The following is a 19,420-nucleotide window of genomic DNA, read 5'->3' on the forward strand; positions in this document are numbered from 1 at the left end:
CAGCACTTAGTGGCAGCAGCAACGAAAAAAAACCTTTAACAGGAAGAAACCTCAGAGCCTGTTTAAGGATTAAAAACAATACTATAGACTACATTAAAACAGTAGTAGTAGAAGGCAGGAAACATCACAGACGAATACAGGAATATTATATATATATATATATATATATAAATTTATTAGGGATGCACCGAAAATTCGGCCACCGAAAATCTTTGGCCGAAAATGGCCCAAAAGCGCATTTTCATTTTTTTGCTTATTAGACCGACACCGATCGCACCCCTGCCCCGGACCGACACCGATTATTATTTAATGTACACATGAGTGGGGTCAAGTTTAACATTTTATTTTTAACTTAATTTAATATTGTGCATTGTTGTAATGTCAGTGCTAAATTTTTGAATTACACAGTCATAGCCATAAATGCAATGGTACTAATAATTGGCATAATAATTTCTTTCGGTGTTTCGGTTTTCGGCCTTGGTTTCCTCATTTTCGGTTTTGGCCAAGAATTTTCATTTCGGTGCATCCCTAATATTTATATTATTATACTACGACCCTGTAGTAGATCAAAGTACCGTAATTTCCGGACCATTGAGGGCACCTGAATGTAAGCCGCACCGACCGAATTTAAAAAATGTTTTTATTTAGAACGTAAATAAGCCGCACGTGTCTATAAGCCACAGGTGCCTACCGATACATTGAAGCAAGGAAACACTGCTTGTAACAAAAATAAATAGGCTTTAAGGAAACACGGCTTGTAAAAAAAAGAAATTGCATTTAATAAATAACAATTAAAAAACATTGAAAAACGTCTTATTATTTATGCTTTGGCTTTTGCCTACCATACACTTTCGTGCTTTGGCTACCCTTTTCGACAGGCCATAACAGCTTGTAACAAATATAAAACAGTAGCCTACCAAGAAAGTCATTGGTCACTCTTTCTCCTCCTGCTCACTGAAACCATTGAAGTCCTCTTCTTCGGTGTCGGAGTTGAATAGCCTCAGAATTGCTTCATCCGATGCTGGATCGTTTTCATTGTCGCTCTCGTCACTTTCCTCCGGAAGCAAACTCCCCGCTGCGCTCATGCTGCCCTCTTGATGACGCAGCAGTCCGGCCTTTTTAAACCCGTTGATGATGGTAAATTTTTTGACAATGCTCCAAGCTGTCAGGACCCACTGGCAGACTTGAGCATAAGTTGCTCTTCGCATGCAGCCCGTTTTAGTGAAGGATTTCTCCCCACTTGTCATCCAAGCCTCCCACTGAAAACGGAGCGCCACCTTAAATGCATGATTGACACTGATGTCAAGTGGCTGCAAATACTTTGTTGTGCCCCCAGGAATCACAGCTGGAATGGAGTTTGTCCTCTTGATGGCTTCTTTCACAGAATCTGTTATGTGGAACCTCATGCTGTCCAAAACGAGCAATGCCTTGTTCTTGTGAAAGAATCCGCCCGTGCGCTTGCCGTAACACTCCGTATGCCATTCGTGCATTGGGCTTTCTGTCATCCATCCTTTCTTGTTGATTTTCACAACAATATCTCTCGGGAATTTTTCTTTAGGCATTGTCACGCGTTTAAAAATCACCATAGGTGGAAGCTTTTCCTCCCGATGCATTTCTCCGTGTCTTTGTCATGATGAGGGTGACAAAATGACTAACACAATCAGAATGATGGGAAGTTTGAGCGTGCGCGTCTGACGAAAATGCGGGAAAAATTCATAAATTAGCTGCATCATTGTATAAGCCGCAAGGTTCTAAGCCCGGGAAAAAAGTAGCGGCTTATAGTCCGGAAATTACGGTATGGATAGATGAAGACTGATGGGAACATTTGTGGGATAAAAGCTAAAAGGGAAAAATCCCACTAATGTTAAAATCAAGCTTGGAAGCTCTAACAGAGAAGCAGGAGACAGTTAACGTAAAGCTCACAGTCACAAACACAGCAAACCTCAGTCAGCATTATTTCATCCTGATCAAGGCTTTCCTCCTAATACCTGAACCACTACAACTAAATATAAACTAAAGTAAAACTACTTCATCACTTGTTAAACGAACTAAAACTAAACTGAAATGAAAAAACAAGCTGAAAAACTAAATGAAAGTAAAAGCTAATGAATATTTCAGAACAATAATAACCCTGGAACAGTCAGAAAGTAACATCCACACAGACAAGCTGCTGAGTTACTGCAGAGTAGCTGACTCCTGATTGGCTGAGCCCCTCAACGGGGGGGGGGAGGGCTGACACAAAGTCCACTGAGAGTCTGAGCAGAAGAATCTGCCTCACTGTGTTTAACACTGACAGACAACAATACTATAAACTGATGAGTTATTAATGATGTCACTAAACTCAATGAAAAGTAACAAGTTACTTTTACTCGCTTTACTGTAATTGAGTATTTTTTTTTGTTTTAAAAATCTGTAGTTTTACTTTTACTGAAGTATGTTTTGTGTGAAGTATTGTACTAATCACATCCGTTACTGAGGAAAAACATTGTTGGCCCAAATTTAAAACTTTTAGGATTATACAGAGTTAACCAACATGATACAATAACTTAACATTTAAGTATTGCAGCTTATAACAACAACAACTTACATATTTATGGACGCAAACTAAAGGAAATGTCCATTAAATGTTCTGATATCATCTGATTCATTCTGCATCTCTCTCACTCTGCATCTGTCTCACTCTGCAGGTACAGACACACAGTGAGCATGATGCCTTCAAGTGCAAAGGACAGCATTGGAAATTAGAGATCTAAGTGAATGGGGCCTTTTTTTTCCGGGATACTTAAAAGTTTGGTCTTCCTTGGGTCATTTAGGGAAAGTTACAACAAGCAAATAAAGCATGAAATGTCATCCAAATAAAATGACTGAATACGTTTGACCTGCACTCCACAATAAATCTGTTACAGTAACACCAAAGCTTTTACTCATAAAAACAACTCTGCCAGCAAATAGCCAGGTTCAGCAGTATTTAGGTTTCCTGGTTCATGTAGATTCATTAAAACAGTAAGTAAACAGTCAGAAAGTAACATCCACACAGACTTAACAAGCTGCTGAGTTACTGCAGAGTAGCTGGCTCCTGATTGGCTGAGGCCACTCAACGAGGGGGGAGGGGGTCACACAAAGTCCACTGAGAGTCTGAGCAGCAGAATCTTCCTCACTGAGTTTAACACTGACAGACAACAATACTATAAACTGATGAGTTATTAATGATGTCACTAAACTCAATGAAAAGTAAAGGCAACAACATAAAGCTCTACAGTTAGACAGCACAAAGCTTTGCTCTCAATAATATAACAACTACCTCCATTTATTGAGTTCACAAATCGAACTACTAAAATCATTACTTCAGAAGCAAGTGTATGAATTAAAAGAGAATTATCAGCATGTTTAACATGGTGGATGATTTCTGCCATTCTGAGCTCAGTGAAGTCAAAGTAGAAATGAATACAGTTGATATGTAATGATAAAACAAGCAGCATTGATAATAAGATGCTCAAAACTAACTAGTCACATATTAAATAGCAGCATGAATCTATCAATGTGTCCTCAGGAAAACATCATTTAGTGGTTCTAATGAGTTTATTAGCAGCACTAAACAACTTTTTTTTTTATTACTGTCAGATAATATGATAAACTTCAGTTAGTAGAGAACAAGACTCTCCAGTGTTCACACCACAGTAACATCAACAACACACACCAACGTCTCTACTGGCTGAAAGCTGAAGACTTCTCTCAACATGGAAAGTTTGAACAATCAATTCAAATATCATCTGGAGTCATAAACATCTGGCAGCAGACAGACAACAGAAGGTTTTCACTTCCAACACAAACACTGATCTCCTTAAACACACAGTAGAGTACAGAGCAATGAACACATGCAGGTCTTTATCTGTTACTGACTAAATTAACACAGAAATCAATGTTTAGAAAGCAAATAAACAAAACTAAGAACAACATATGCTAATTCCTAGTTTGTTTGTTTACTGAGTAAGTTCAACTCATATATGTTAATATTAGTTTCTTATTTATGTATTATGTATGCCAATTACCAACAAATAAGCAGACTGCAGTCACCAGCTACTAGAATCAGTCACTGAACACACAACTCAGCTGCTACAGAGATGAAATATGGCAAACCTGGACATTAATATTAATAATTACATCATTTATTTAGAAATGAATAGATATTTAGGGGAAATGATAACATAAATCGTGTGAGATGAGTGGAGTTACTGACTAATAAAAATATTAAAATGACATCTCTTGGTTAGACTAGATTGACTAAAATATTAATTTAAATTAATTTCTTTTAAAAGACTAAAATGAGTTTCCAACTAGAATAGTAACAACAGACTGAACAGGAGATAATTGGGGAAAATAAGAAAATGTCCAATTAATGTGTAGAAAGTTTATCATATATTCATTTATTTATTAACCTACATACAGTTACTGATATCTGGTCTGAATAATTAAGGGGCATTAAAGGTTTTAATAACTTAACGTAACGGAGTTTACAAAATCAATCAAAAAGTAGGCCTAACTGTTGGTTTTCTGAGCCTGTCCTGCCGTTAATGTCTCGGCGCCATTAGTCGGTAACTACAGGTTAACGGAGCAGTTACAAACACACCGGAGCTTTAAAGAGCTTCTGGAGGATATTTAACACAATGAATAATTATATCATGTTGTTCATAATTAATTAAACTGCGTAGTGCAGCGCCGCCATTACAGGCTTAACTACCGTTAGCACAGCGGTGACGTCAGATGAAAGATGAAATAAAGAGAAACGAGACGAAGGCGGGAAGCAAAATTGAACTCTGAATATGTTTAAACATTAACATCCACATTATTAATCCGTTTCAATCCAAGTTAATAAAAGTTAATATGTGACTTACTGACTCGCTGCTGTCGGTCACATGGTAAGCGGAGCACTGACGGTAGACAGGTGAGGCTGATCCGGCTCTTCTATTGGCTGCCGCACGGAGAGTTCTAGAAGGATTTTTACACAGCTTTGAAGCCTAATTTCATATATTTGGCGATTTTTTTAATCATTCAAATTTGGCAGGTTGGTTAACAACATGCTTTTCTGTGGTATGTCAAACTCAGAACACATTTATTCTTACTTTACACGGACTTTAACAAGCTAAATATAACTAAATACACAACTTTCTGAGCCTGTCATGTCGTTAAAGTAGAAATGGAGCAGTTACAAACACACACAAGCTTTAAAGAACTTGATGATATTTGACTAAACTTATATCATCTTTTTCCACAATTACTCAATAATACTGCGCACTGCATCGCCGCCATTAGAGGCCAAACTACCGTCAGCAAAGCAGAGACATCACAGGAAAGATGAAATACAACAACATTAAATCCTGTATATGTATGAAACATTAACATCCACATTGTAAATTGAGGCGTTTCAAATAAAGTTAATATTTCACTTACTGGCTGGTTGCTGTCGGTCGGGTCGTGAAGAAAAGATGGAGGACATTGGGACAAATCCGGCTCTCCTATTGGCTGCTAAAAGTTGGATTCTCGAAATAGGGACAAATACAGCAACCTGATTGGCTGAGCCCGTTTTGGTCACGGGACCGCAGCCGCGAACGGCTATTGGTCAAAAGTGTGAGGAATTGGGACAATTGGGACAGAGAAGAACAACATGAAGCGTTTCTCAACCAAAGTGTCAGCATTATTTCATCCAGATCAAGGCTTTCCTCCTAATACCTGAAACACTAAAACGGAATACAAACTAAATATAAACTAAACTAAAACTACTTCATCACTTGTTAAACTCACTAAAACTAAACTGAAATAAAAAAGCAAACTGAAAAACTGTATAAAAATAACAGCTAATGAATATTTCAGAACAATAATAACCCTGGAACAGTCAGAAAGTAACATCCACACAGACTTAACAAGCTGCTGAGTTACTGCAGAGTAGCTGGCTCCTGATTGGCTGAGGCCACTCAACGAGGGGGGTGGGTGGGGGTCACACAAAATCCACTGAGAGTCTGAGCAGCAGAATCTTCCTCATTGTGTTTAACACTGACATACAACAATACTATAAACTGATGAGTTATTAATGATGTCAATTTGACAAAAAATGATATCGTGTTTTCCCACAATTACTCAATAATACTGCGCACTGCAGCGCCGCCATTTTAGACCAAACTACCGTCAGAGACATCGGAGGAAAGATGAAATACAACAACATTAAATCCTGTATATTTATTAAACATTAACATCCACATTGTAAATAGAGGCGTTTCAATAAAAGTTAATAAAGTTAATATTTCACTTACAGATTGGTTGCTGTCGGTCAGATGGTAAACGGAACGGATCGTGCAGAAAAGATGGAGGAGAATTGGGACAAATCCAGCTCTCCTATTGGCTGCCAAAAGAATTACAGACACGTTTGTCTGTAATTCAGTGGGGTTCCCTCCCTGGGCTGTGACCCGCGCCCACGCGTCAGACTCGGACCTCTGCATTGACATCAGAGGAAGGGGCTGGCTGGCAACCAGCCGGTTCTGCCTGGCCACCTGCACAGCTTCAGCAGAGGCCTGAAGCTTTAGCTGGGTGGGGGACCCAGGCAGGAACCTAAACGCAGGCTTGTACTCCATCTGTAGAAAACACAATATTATTCATTATTACTGTATTTTTCCTATTTTGCTACTACAGTTATAGTGCTTTAAATTCTTATTTTAAACACCTTTGATGGCATTTACTCACTTCACATATATTACTCTATTATCTTTCATGCAATGCAGTGGACTAATGAATAGTTTCATACAGAATAAGTCATTACAATGCTGTTGAACTTTTATGGATCATTTCGTACAGAATAAGTTATTTCTACAGTGTTAATGTAATGCTGTTTAATTTTTATGGATTATTTTGTACAGAATAAGTTATTACAATGCCATTAACTTTTATGGATAATGAAAATGTATTACCTATGCCGACTCATACACGAAAATATAAAGTTGACGCGCACATTTCCACAGAGTACAGTATTATTGCAGTTATTAATAAAGTTATTAATTAAACTGGAGGACTTGCGGAGACTCGCGCCCATTTTTACTGCTGAAGTCCCTTAGCGTATCAACCAATTTTACTTTAAATGTAATATATCTCTTCAGAGCACGAACTTTAAAATATATTACAAACTTTTAACACATCCTCTACCTTCGTTTTTACATTCGGCAGGATTTTTAAAAGAAAATGAACACTTATGACAGTTTTAATAGGCTATTTGGGCTGCTGCGATTTACATTACACACAGACACTTTATAGCTTTACTTAAACTCAATGAACGACACAATTAAAATGAAGACAAAAGTAATATGCTGAGCATGCCTTACCTCGAGATAAGTGCAAAGAGTTGACTTTATGACAAGGCAAAAGCAGGCTTTCTTTCCCGGCTAGCGAAGACAGAAAGGATGGCGGCGCTCCTCCCTCCGTGTATTGTTTAAAGCGCTGACAGACGTGACTTTGGGCCAATGGGGCGCAGAGGAGGCGGGACTTGCTTATCGGCGAAGCCAGTCACGGCAGCACACCCTAGTCGGCACCGACCAATCACAGCCCGCCGTCGTTGACGGACAGGGCTCCGCCGACTGGCAGCCAATCACAGCAGCAGAGTTTTCATCCCTAGTCGGCAAGCACCAATCCGGCTGTATGTGAAGTCGGCGAAAGTCGGCGAGACACACCCCCGAACTTCCACAGGCCTATGGCTCAAAAGAATCTTGTTGATCTTCACCTGCATCCTCATCATGTCTCTGCCAGGTGCTGTGCTGCTTAGAAGTCCTCCGCTTTGAGCTCACCATTACTTCCTGATTTTCATAATCCTAAAAACAATGAACAAAAATATACAGATAAAAAGGGAATGGAAAGGGGAAAGGGAAAAGGTATGATGATAATGTATGTTGTATTCACATATTTCAAATCTATTAAATTTGCAACATAATGTGTACTAACCTGAAATGATATACTATATTAGTTTTACACCTCTAGAAGTAGAGCCTAAGAATGACAACGTCAGTCAGTTGGTCAACTTGTCTGTTCAACTCTTTGTTCAAGAGCAAAACATCTTAGAAATTCAGTGTGACTCTTTATGGTCCAAGAAAGATAATTCCTAATAGTTTTGTTGATCCTTGTGACCTTTGAGTCAGCGCCAATGTCTGATCAAGAAGTTTTCATACTCGGCAAAGAACTTTCATGTTTTTGTGACTCTTTGACCTATATTGTTTTAGTGCAATCAAGTCAAATCTTATCAAAATTGAATGGGTAGCTTGCCATGAAATTATCTACATATATTAATGCTCCGAAGAGGATGAAACTCCATCAGTTTTAGTCCCTGATGTTGCTCAACACATTCATAGTTTAAAGAGTATAAAGCCCTATGATTTTGATATTCCTACCACCTCTCCCTTAAATTTTGATCATCCCACCACTTTTCCAGTAGTCCTAGTCTCAGTACAAACAACTTCATATATTCGGTTACACTAACCGTAATGAACACCACAGTATTTTGTTTCCACTAGCAAAGCTTTAGACTGTAAGTTTCATTGACTCACATCGTCCTCACTCTTTACTTCCTCTGCTTCTGCTGTACCAATGGTTCTGTTCATGTTGGTTCCTGAAAAGACACAGAACAATAAATAATTACACAGATTGTTTATATGCATATGTGTGTTTGTTTCTCATTTTAAAACGAAGCAATCATAAGTGCAAAAGTAACGACTACAGCGTAAAATCAGAGTTCAAACAACAAATATGTACACAGTAACGATAAATCAACTCTGCACAAATAATCACAACACAACATGCTGTAAGTTTTCATTCAGACAGAAAGAAAACTGAACCACAGTGGCACATGAAAATGTTTTTGTATGAAGACAATACAAAAACAGAATCATTTGAGCACAAATGCAGATTTGACCAAAGTCATGTATACTATTCATCTGTAATTGGCTTTAATGTAAATTTGAGTACAGTAGATGAGATGTTTTCATGAAGTCTTCGCACAAAGCATTTTCTTGATATTCACCTGCATCCTCATCACGCCGGTGCCAGGTGCTGTGCTGCTTAGAAGTCCCCCGCATTGAGCTCACCATTACTTCCTGATTTTCATAATCCTAAAGACAATGAACAAAAATATACAGATAAAAAGGGAAGGGAAAGGGGAAAGGGGAAAGGGGAAAGGGGAAAGGGGAAAGGGGAAAGGGGAAAGGGGAAAGGGGAAAAGTATGATGAGAATTCATGTTGTATTCACATATTTCAAATCTATTAATTTTGCAACTTAATGTGTACTAACCTGAAATTATATACTATATTAGTTTTACACCTCTAGAAGTAGAATGACAATGTCAGTCAGTTGGTCAATTTGTTTGTTCAACTCTTTGGTCAAGAGCAAAACATCTTAGAAATTCAGTGTGACTCTTTCATGATCCAAGAAAGATAATTCCTAATAGTTTTGTTGATCCTTGTGACCTTTGAGTCAGCGCCAATGTCTGATCAAGAAGTTTTCATACTCGCCAAAGAACCTCAATGTTTTTGTGACTCTTTGACCTATATTGTTTTAGTGCAATCAAGTCAAATCTTATCGAAATTGAATGGGTAGCTTGCCATGAAATTATCTACATATATTAATGCTCCGAAGAGGATGAAACTCCATCAGTTTTAGTCCCTGATGTTGCTCAACACATTCATAGTTTAAAGAGTATAAAGCCCTATGATTTTGATATTCCTACCACCTCTCCCTTAAATTTTGATCATCCCACCACTTTTCCAGTAGTCCTAGTCTCAGTACAAACAACTTCATATATTCGGTTACACTAACAGTTGAAATCATCAGTATGCTATTTCTGTTCCACATGTGTGTAATGTTGACTGTAATGAACATCACAGTATTTTGTTTCCACTAGCAAAGCTTTAGACTGTAAGTTTCATTGACTCACATCGTCCTCACTCTTTACTTCCTCTGCTTCTGCTGTGATTCTATTCATGTTGGTTCCTGAAAAGACACAGAACAATAAATAGTTACAGAGTTTGTTTATATGCATATGTGTGTTTGCCAGTTAACTTTGTGTGCATTTGTTTTGTGTAACTCATACCTCGCACTTTGGAACATTTGTATTTATAAAGTATGACCAGGGCAAGTGTCAGAATGAGTAGCACAGCAGGCACAGTGAAAACCGCAATGTAAAAGGGTGCTGCGTCTAGAACAAAAAAAGCACAGAATGAAAATATACACTTCCTGAACACACCATCATCACCACACGCATTACTTAGCTCTATTAACTGTGACAATAATCACTACATGCATAACCCCAACCATAAACACACCTTTGATAGGTCCACCATAGATTTTTGTGACTTGTGATCTGACTGTTTCCACAGTGCTGGTCTTCTGTGGAAAGTCTGTTAGAGGAAAAAATTATAAGGACAAGAATCAATAATCAATGCATCAGCTTATTCTGCATAATAAATAAGCTTAAACATTAGAAAAACCACAAAAATGACTTTCAACTAAGACTTAAACAATCACTAATTACTGTTTGTCTGATAATGAGTTTTCATTGAACGAGAGACATACTTACAATTTTACAATTTTACCATATATTCTACTGCAATAATAAAAAATATTGCATGGTCTATAATATTAGGAGAATAGAAGGAAGGAGAAGAGATGAAAATGAAGGTTATGATATTGTAACTGCACAGGTGGAGTCCTCCACCTATGGACTCTGCGGCTCCTTCGCTGTCTGATGAAGTGGTTTCGGGATGAGAGCTAATAATATTATTCTATCTCACAGAGGCTCCGCCATCTATTGGACTCAGTGGCCTGATGAGTATTTGCCCTGCTGTGACATGTCATCAGACTGTCTAACTGGTCATAGGTTAGTCAATGCGGCCCTCCTACTACTTTAATTTCAGCCACTTAAGTGGAGCCCAATCCAACCCAGCCCTTATGAATGGACAAAGATAGAACTTTACTGTCCTGTCCATCTTCATAGCACAAGAAAAACTGCTCAGTGTGCTGAGAGGGGCGAGGTGTGCATTCAGCATAACATGCCAATGCAGTTTTGCCTCCCTTGCCTCCCATCATGGGGGTGGAGGACAAATACGCCCAGGGCGTCATTCAAGCTAGAACTGCCACTGATCTGATTGGAGGAGAGTATTACAAAGAGAGCCTGTGTGAAATAGAATCGGGAGGTTGTGGTGACATGATGCAGACCTGAACTTCTTCACCAAGACATCCATGTTTATAAAATGTGGATTAAACCTAAACGTACCAAACAGGGTTAGGGTTAGGGCTACACTCATATATCCAACTGTATTGTCTGTTGCTCATTTCATGATCTTACCTACAGACAGTTGAATCTTGGCATAGTTACCAGCACTCCACTGTGGGTCTGAACCACACCAGTATGTCCCAGCATCACTTGCTTTCAGCTCTTTAATGGTGACCAGGAACGAGCTGGAAGCAGCATCATCTTGCAGTGTGAACCTGTGGTCAGTCTGGTCAGAGCTGCTTTGACTCGTCACCATGTCTGTACAGTCTTTACGGTGGTCTCCCTTACAGATGAACTTCATGTTTGTCCTGTGCTGTGGTGGATAGGAACACTCCATGGTTACTGGGAGTCCCACAATGCCACTCAGACTGTCTGATTTCACACAGCACCACTCTGTCAAAGATTTTGAAAAAAATGATTTAAGAATTGAATAACACTGCAGCCTGCAATCAGGTCAGATTAGAACTGGATGAGGTGTGCCCCACATTCGAATGTTAAATCAGTTAGACCAGTTAGGTGGAGAAAACTCAAAGCTTTCAGACACCATTTTTTTCTCAATATCTATTTTAAATTAAACTATGCTTTCTTCAGGCTGAATCACATACTGTAAAATGTAATGTTTCACTGCAATATGATGAAACAGAGACATGACCTCTCACCTTTGACTTCTAGTTTAAAACCAGAGAAGACATCCAGGCCGGTGTTTCTTTGGACACCACAAAGGTACATCCCAGAATCCTTTTGGGTCAAACTGGTAATGGTCACTGTGAACTTCCTCAACGTTTTGTCCTCGTTAAGGCTGAACTGTCCATTTTGTTTGGTTTTAGAGGTGACTGCTGCCTCCTGCAGACATGTGGAGGGCTTGTTTCCTCTGCAAATGTACTTCAGGTTGTACCTGTCCTCAGACTCGTATGGACAACTGATGGACACTGAACTGTCCTCATTACCTTGGACTTTGGTGAAACGTTCACAGCAGTGGTCTGCCAGTAAAACAAACAACATCACAGATTGTCACAAGTGCAGACAGAATTATTTAAATTCTTTACTTTAGTAAAAGTAGTAATACCACAGTGTTAAAATACTGCAAGTTAGAAGTAAAACACCCTCATTTAAAATATTATTTACAGTATGTTAATGTTTGTAAGTATTATTAGATTAATGTCTTTAAAGCATCTAAAGTAAAGGGCTCATTATGCAACAGAATGACTCCTGTGTTATATTACTACTGGATTATTATTACTGATATATCAATATATGAGGACCATTTAAATGCTAAAGCTAGTCAGTGTTGAGCTACGGTATTTTTCTAACCAACTAACATATTGTTGGGCAGTTTAATCTGTGGCACTGCTTCATATTTAACATACTGATGATATATTCTGTATACAAAACATGAATCTTTGAAATAACTAGTAACTATATCTGTCAATAAATGCACCGATGTCAAAAAAGTGCAATACCCTCCTGTAGGAGATAGAAGTATAAAGTAACAGAAAAGTGCTCAAGTAAAGTACAAGTGCCTCAAAACAGAACAACAATTGATTAAATATCTGCTTTAAATTCTACCACAGACTTCTAATTCAGCACAGTTTATTTATTTACCTGGTTTTACATCCAGATTTACTTCAGTGTAGATATCCTTTCCAGTCCTGGTCACCCCACACCAGTATTTCCTCGCATCTGTAGGTCTAAGATTAGAGATGGTCGTTGTGAAGACTTTATTACTTTTGTCATCAGAGATGGAGTATCTGCTTTTCTTTCCTATTGTGGTCGTAATCAGAACATCAGCATCACCACAGTCATTCCTACACAGGTATTTTTCATAAGACTCATAACCCTCTTCATAGTGACAAGAAACTTTAGCTTCTCTCCCTTCATATCCAGACACATGGATCACCTCTGCTTCACTGGTGACATGACTCAGAACAACTGTAAAGAGAAAAACAACATGAAATGTAAAAAACCCACCTGGAAACAAATGTAAGGTTTACAAACCTTTTCATCCACTTGCCACCAAATATTTGAATACATTTTTATGTGTTACTGCTGTATAATGAAATCAAGACCAAGGCCAAGACAGACCACTTGTATTTGCATAAAAGTAAATATATTCAGTGCGGGAAAATTACTTACTGCACAGATTGAACAGCAGGTTTTGAAGGCTCCACATTTTCGTGCTATTGCAAAGAAACCACAAGAGAAGTGTGTCTTATACTGACAACACCCAATGTGTCATTCAAAGTGTCACTTCTGCATTTAGATGACCAGTATTTTATTAATATGTTTGAAGTAACTTCAGGTCAGATTAAGTCCGTTTTATTTGTACAGCCCATGTCCTATCCTGTGAAACTAAAGAATGCCAGAGTTGTTCCTATATGACTGCATAGAGAGGCCCAGTGTTTGATTTATTGATTTATTTAAATGAAACACTGATTAATGCTCTTCCAATTCTTTTAAGGAGTTGATGATGTGATCTACTTTACATGTTTGCCCTGTGTTGTAGTGGATAGGAACACTGCATTGTTACCAGATGTCCCACAATGCTGCTCAATTTGTGGGCAGCACCTTTCTATGTTTGCTGTCTGAAATACTTCATGTCCTCAAAAGGTTAAACATGGCTATTCATTTTCCACCCTGCTGTGTGACTTTCTTGTGTAGGGTTAGTATAACTTTTAATTGCTGTAGCAATTTAGATGTAATAATTAATTTTGTAATTGTGCTCTCGTTGAGTGGGCACCACTTACCAGATTTTATTAATTTTGCAAGACTCAAGTTAGTTTTTTACAAAGACAGATGTACAAGGACAGTTAGACAGCCCTCTGCTGGTGCTGTTTTACTGTTACACTGAATTCAGTATTACATACCTTTGATTCTAATGCCCATTAATAACTACTAATTAGTCCATATTGTTGATGTCATATGTGTTTATTAAATTTAAATAGTTTCAACTATTTTGCTAAACTGTTTTTTTTTTCTTCTCACTCTAATGATGAGAGGATGTAGTGAACCAAATAAAAAGGTGTAGGTACATTAATAAGTACAAACCATTTCAAGTAGTGTGTTTACACTCGTTGAAGTGCATTAATAGTGTCTGTAGAAAGGATGTGTTTCATTGGACAGACTTCTATTATGTTTCAAAATGCAAACCTGTACACTGAGTTTAACTTCAAAACTAAAAGTTCACTGAAGAAAAAACCTGTTTCCAGATATGTTTCTAGTTCATGTTGTCTTCTCTTTGCATTTGCTGTGAATATTGTGACCACTGCAGCAGGGTTCATCTTCATCATGTGTCTACATATGCAGAGAGAGAAGTTGAAAATACAGTTGATGTAACTACATGTAACTACAATAAGGGAGCTGATTTGTTTCACACAAACAGCAGTGTGTTATATGTTTTATGCACCTCACAATATGTGTTAAATCTCTCAGTCCAGCATTTACATCAACAATTTTATCAATTTCAAACTGTCACACTGTTTCTATGATTACCTTTTAGGGACCCTAACCAGAAATGTAACTTGGACCCCATGTTTTCTTCCTCTGGCTACTAACAAGTTGTACTTGAAATGGAAAATAACTTTACTTACACTGGAGAATTACATTTTGAATTTTGAACGCCAAATTTCCACGTCAGAGTCACTATGTCTGAATAAATGCAGCAGCAGCTATAATGACGTGACCATCAGAAATAAGTACAAAAGGAAAGAGAGAGAAATAATTTGATTACCTTGTGGCATGTTGAAGGCAGCTCTGTAAGAAAGCAGAGGAGTCAGCAAAAGAGGGTCGGAAAGTCCTCCAGGGTAAGAAAAGAAGAAGGCTTGCTCACTGACAGAGGGCAGAACACGTGGCGTGTGAGCAAAACGAAAGAGAAGGAAAGAGAAAACTTCTCCAGGAATCAATTTCCTTGAGGTCACCAAAGAGGGAACAAGCCTCTGGGTCCACCAGTTTATGGGCCTAATTCTAGCCCTGTTTGACATATCACCCTTAAACTCAGCAAGGTCAGGCAGGTGACCATGCGGGTAAAGATCAGCTTCAGCACCAGGACCAAAATGGAATACCGTACAAGTTTTATAAGAGTGCATGCCATCTGAGTGGCAAAGGAAGGTGGCAGTCTCCATTCCTTAAGAGCAAAACTCCAAGACCTTCAACCAATTCAGGAACATAGCCCTACTGAATGTTGAGGGGAAATCTTTGTTCTTTGTGATGGCAAGAAGGATGACCTCCTACTTGATGGAGAATGCCTATATTGACATCAGTTGAGAGAGGGCTGTGGTCCCAGGGTTCCCAGGCTGAGATGAGCATGCCTCAGTGATTTGGGAGCAGATCCAGAAAGCTAAGAGGTAGAAAAAGATGTTCACCTCACATGGCATCAGGGTCCACATGTCCTGACATTAGGGTTGGAGTGGAAAATGGAGACAAATTTTCCAAGAGATATCTGCAGCTACACATTGAAACACACCTGAAATTTAGGTTGGGCTCACACTTGCTTGCACATTCCAGGAATGTGAGTTGGAGTTTATGGCCTTGAGGGGGGGTTTTCTTCATTTTGTCACAGCGTTATGGGCAGTTATCCTGTTAACAGACACACACTTGGCAAAATGGTCAGTTCGGGGCCCAGAGGTGAGGCACTCTCGATGTCTCAATTACTTATTCAATTTGAGATTAAATAAAGGTTGTTTTATCCATGACATTAAAGAAGAGGCTGTAATGTCTCCTCAAAACAACTCATTCATTAGTTTTCACAGAACAGGAAATGAACAGTGTTAAAAGTAGTTACATTTGATTCTTCACATATGTGATCAATCCATCTATACATTTGTCATCCTGTTTTTCCATGCTGTGTTTCTGTAATTTTGTTCTATTTTGTACACAGACCATCGATTACACATTTGTTCACCCTGGGAGAGGTATTCCTCCTCTGTTGCGCCTCCATAGGTTACTTTCATTTTTTAACATATTTTAGAGAGTGTTTCCTTATGTGAATTGAGGGTATAAGATTAGATGATGTCATATACAATACAGACTGTACCTTTCTGATTTATGATATTGGGCTATATAATTACAATTAACTTGATCTGATCAAGTGATCAAATATATGATCAGTATGTTAACTATGAAGTAGTGCCATAGATTAAACTACCCAACAATATGTTAATTGTTTAGAAAACAGTGTAGCTCCACATTGATAAGCTTTACTATTTAATAACTACTTATATGTTGATATATTAGTAACAATAAAACATCAATGATCTAAATGCAGATGTGAGAGTGTTCAGCATTTCAATTGCATTCTTTGTGGGTGTAGCATTGTCAATATAAGACACACTTATCTTTTGGTTTCTGTTTCTTTACAATTGTGCAAAGATGTGGAGCTTTCAAAACCTGCTGTTCACCCTGTGCAGTAAGTAATATTAAGTAACTAAATATATCTACTTTTATGCAAATGCAGTCCATCTGTCTTGGTATTGACCTTGGTTTTGGTAAATGTGTTATACAGCAGTATACAAATGTATTCACATGTTTAGTAAAAAATGGATAAGGCATGTATTCTCTTTACAGTTATTCTGATCCATGTCACCAGCGCAGCAGAGGTGATCCATGTGTCTGGATATGAAGGGAGAGAAGCTAAAGTTTCTTGTCACTATAAGGAGGATGTTAAGTCTCATGTAAAATACCTGTGCAGGAATGACTGTAAAGAAGACCCTGATGTTCTTATTAAGACCCCAATAGGAAAGAGAAGCAGATACTCCATCTCTGATGACAGAAAGAAAAGAGTCTTCACAGCGATCATTTCTGATCTTAGTTTTACAGATGCTGGGAAATACTGGTGTGGGGTGGAAATTATCGGAATAGATATCTTAACTGAGGTACAGCTGGATGTAAAACCAGGTAAATAAATACACTCTGTGCTGAATTAGATGACTGTGGTAGAATTTAAAGCACATATTTAATTAATTGTTGTCCAGTTTTAAGGCACTTGTATGTTCTTCAGCACTTTTCTTCTTATTTACTTTATATTTCTATCCTCTGCATTTTTGAGGTGCGTATTGCTTTTTTGACAACCCTCCATTTATCTGACAGATATAGTTACTAGTTACTTGGAAGATTTTTCTTTTGTATACAAAATATATGATCAGTATGTTACAGTAAATATGAAGCATTGCTGTAGATTAAACTACCCAACAATATGTTAATTATTTAGAAAACAGTGTAGCTCCACACTGACTAGCTTTAGTATTTAAATACTACTTATATGTTGATATATTAGCAACAATTATCCAGTATTAATATAATAACACTTACACTTAATTATATAAAAATAATAACACTTTATAACACTGACAAGGGTAATTAATGATCACTTTTACTTCAGATGTTACTAGGACATAAAGCTTATAATAATTATTATGTAGTTTAATATACTGTAAATAATATTTTGACTTCTAACTTGCAGTATTTTAACACTGTAATATTACTACTTTTACTTAAGTAAAGAATGTAAATATTTCAGTCTGCACTTGTGACAGTCTGTGATTTTTGTCTTACTGGCAGACCACTGCTGTGAACATTTCACCAAAATCCAAGGTTATGAGGACAGTTCAGTGTCCATCAGTTGTCCATACGAGTCTGAGGACAGGGACAACCTGAAGTACATCTGCAGAGGAAACAAGCCCTCCACATGTCTGCAGGAGGCAGTGGTCGCCTCTGATATCAAACCAAATGGACAGTTTAGTTTTAAGGATGACAAGACTTCAAGCAAGTTCACAGTGACCATTACCAGTTTGACCCAAAAGGATTCTGGGATGTACCTTTGTGGTGTCCAAAGAGACACTGGCCTGGATGTCTTCTCTGGTTTTAAAATAGAACTTAGAGGTGAGAGGTCATCATATTGCAGTGAAACAATACATTTTACAGTGTGATTCAGCCTGAAGAAAGTATAGTTTAATTTAAAATAGATATTGAGAAAAAACCGGTGTCTGAAAGCTTTGAGTTCTCTTGTATCTAACTAACCTAAATATATTAAATATTCAAATGTGGGGCGTACCATGAAAAATATTTTTCATCCATTTTTAATCTGACTTGATTGCAGGCTACAGTGTTATTCAATTCTTAAATCATTTTTTTCAAACCTCCTTTTCTTTGACAGATTGGTGCTGTGTGAAATCCTACAATCTGAGTGGCATTGTGGGACTCCCAGTAACCATGGAGTGTTCCTATCCACCACAGCACAGGACAAACATGAAGTTCCTCTGTAAAGGAGACCACCGTAAAGACTGTACAGACATGGTGACAAGTCAAAGCAGCTCTGACCAGACTGACCACAGGTTCACACTGCAAGATGATACTACTTCCAGCTCGTTCCTGGTCACCATTAAAGAGCTGAAAGCAACTGATGCTGGGACATACTGGTGTGGTTCAGACCGACAGTGGAGTGCTGGTAACTACGCCAAGATTCAACTGTCTGTAGGTAAGATCATGAAATGAGCAACAGACAATACAGTTGAATATATGAGTGTAGCTGTAAGTTACATCTAGGTTTAATCCCCAATGTATTCACCTGGGTATCTGGGTGGTTTAGGAAGCTCAGATTTGCATGATATCAACATGACATCCTGGTTTTCTTCTGTTGTCTTTTTTTTTTATTCCCTTCGCATTATACCACAAAGTGGTCTATAATTTTTCAAAGGGTTTAAGTTCAGAATAAGCTGATTCATTGATTTTCCATATAATCTTTTCCTCGTACAGTCTTTCCACAGCAGACCAGCACAGTGGAAACAGTCGGATCACAAGTCACACAAATCTCTGGTGGACCTATCAAAGGTGTGTGAACTTCTTTTAATCAACTTCTGGAGAAAAATATTTGTTCACACAGTCACATTATGACCACATTATAGTCTATACAAGGTAAACCATTACAACAGACAGTACAGCTGAATATATGAGTGTAGCTGCAAGTTACGTATAGGTTTAATCTCCATTGCATAAACCTGGGTGTTTCTGTGATTCAGGAAGCTCAGATCTGCATCATGTCACCACAACCTCCTGGTTTTCCTCTGTCATCCTTCCTTCTATTCTCTTGCATTATAGACCACAAAATTAAAAACTCGTCAGTAATTAGTGTT

At 38.0% G+C, this 19,420-nt stretch overlaps 1 protein-coding gene and 2 long non-coding RNA genes across 3 annotated transcripts in view; all 3 read right to left on the reverse strand.

The window, feature by feature from the left end:
* LOC133997763 (uncharacterized) overlaps positions 1-6,415 on the reverse strand; it is an 8,760-nt gene extending 2,345 nt beyond the window's left edge. Inside the window, exons 1-3 of the long non-coding RNA XR_009927311.1 lie at positions 6,306-6,415; positions 5,449-5,610; positions 4,893-4,986 (exon numbers count right to left, since the gene is read on the reverse strand). This is a non-coding gene — a long non-coding RNA (uncharacterized LOC133997763). The remainder of the gene's footprint in view (positions 1-4,892; positions 4,987-5,448; positions 5,611-6,305) is intronic.
* A 1,376-nt stretch (positions 6,416-7,791) lies between these two features.
* Positions 7,792-9,130, reverse strand: LOC134002222 (uncharacterized). Its single transcript, XR_009927584.1, has 3 exons — positions 9,050-9,130; positions 8,577-8,638; positions 7,792-7,847 (listed from the first exon to the last, which is right to left on the reverse strand). It is a non-coding gene; the product is annotated as an uncharacterized LOC134002222 (long non-coding RNA).
* A 2,782-nt stretch (positions 9,131-11,912) lies between these two features.
* On the reverse strand, positions 11,913-13,467 carry LOC134001344 (CMRF35-like molecule 8). The gene is made up of 3 exons (XM_062440914.1): positions 13,431-13,467; positions 12,900-13,226; positions 11,913-12,277 (listed from the first exon to the last, which is right to left on the reverse strand). The coding sequence occupies exons 1-3, from the start codon at positions 13,465-13,467 to the stop codon at positions 11,919-11,921; spliced, it is 723 nt and encodes a 240-aa protein (XP_062296898.1). The 3' UTR covers positions 11,913-11,918.
* Between the last annotated feature and the right edge of the window lie 5,953 nt (positions 13,468-19,420).

This window comes from Scomber scombrus, chromosome 2 (assembly GCF_963691925.1).
Source record: "Scomber scombrus chromosome 2, fScoSco1.1, whole genome shotgun sequence".
NCBI classification, from domain to species: Eukaryota; Metazoa; Chordata; class Actinopteri; order Scombriformes; family Scombridae; genus Scomber; species Scomber scombrus.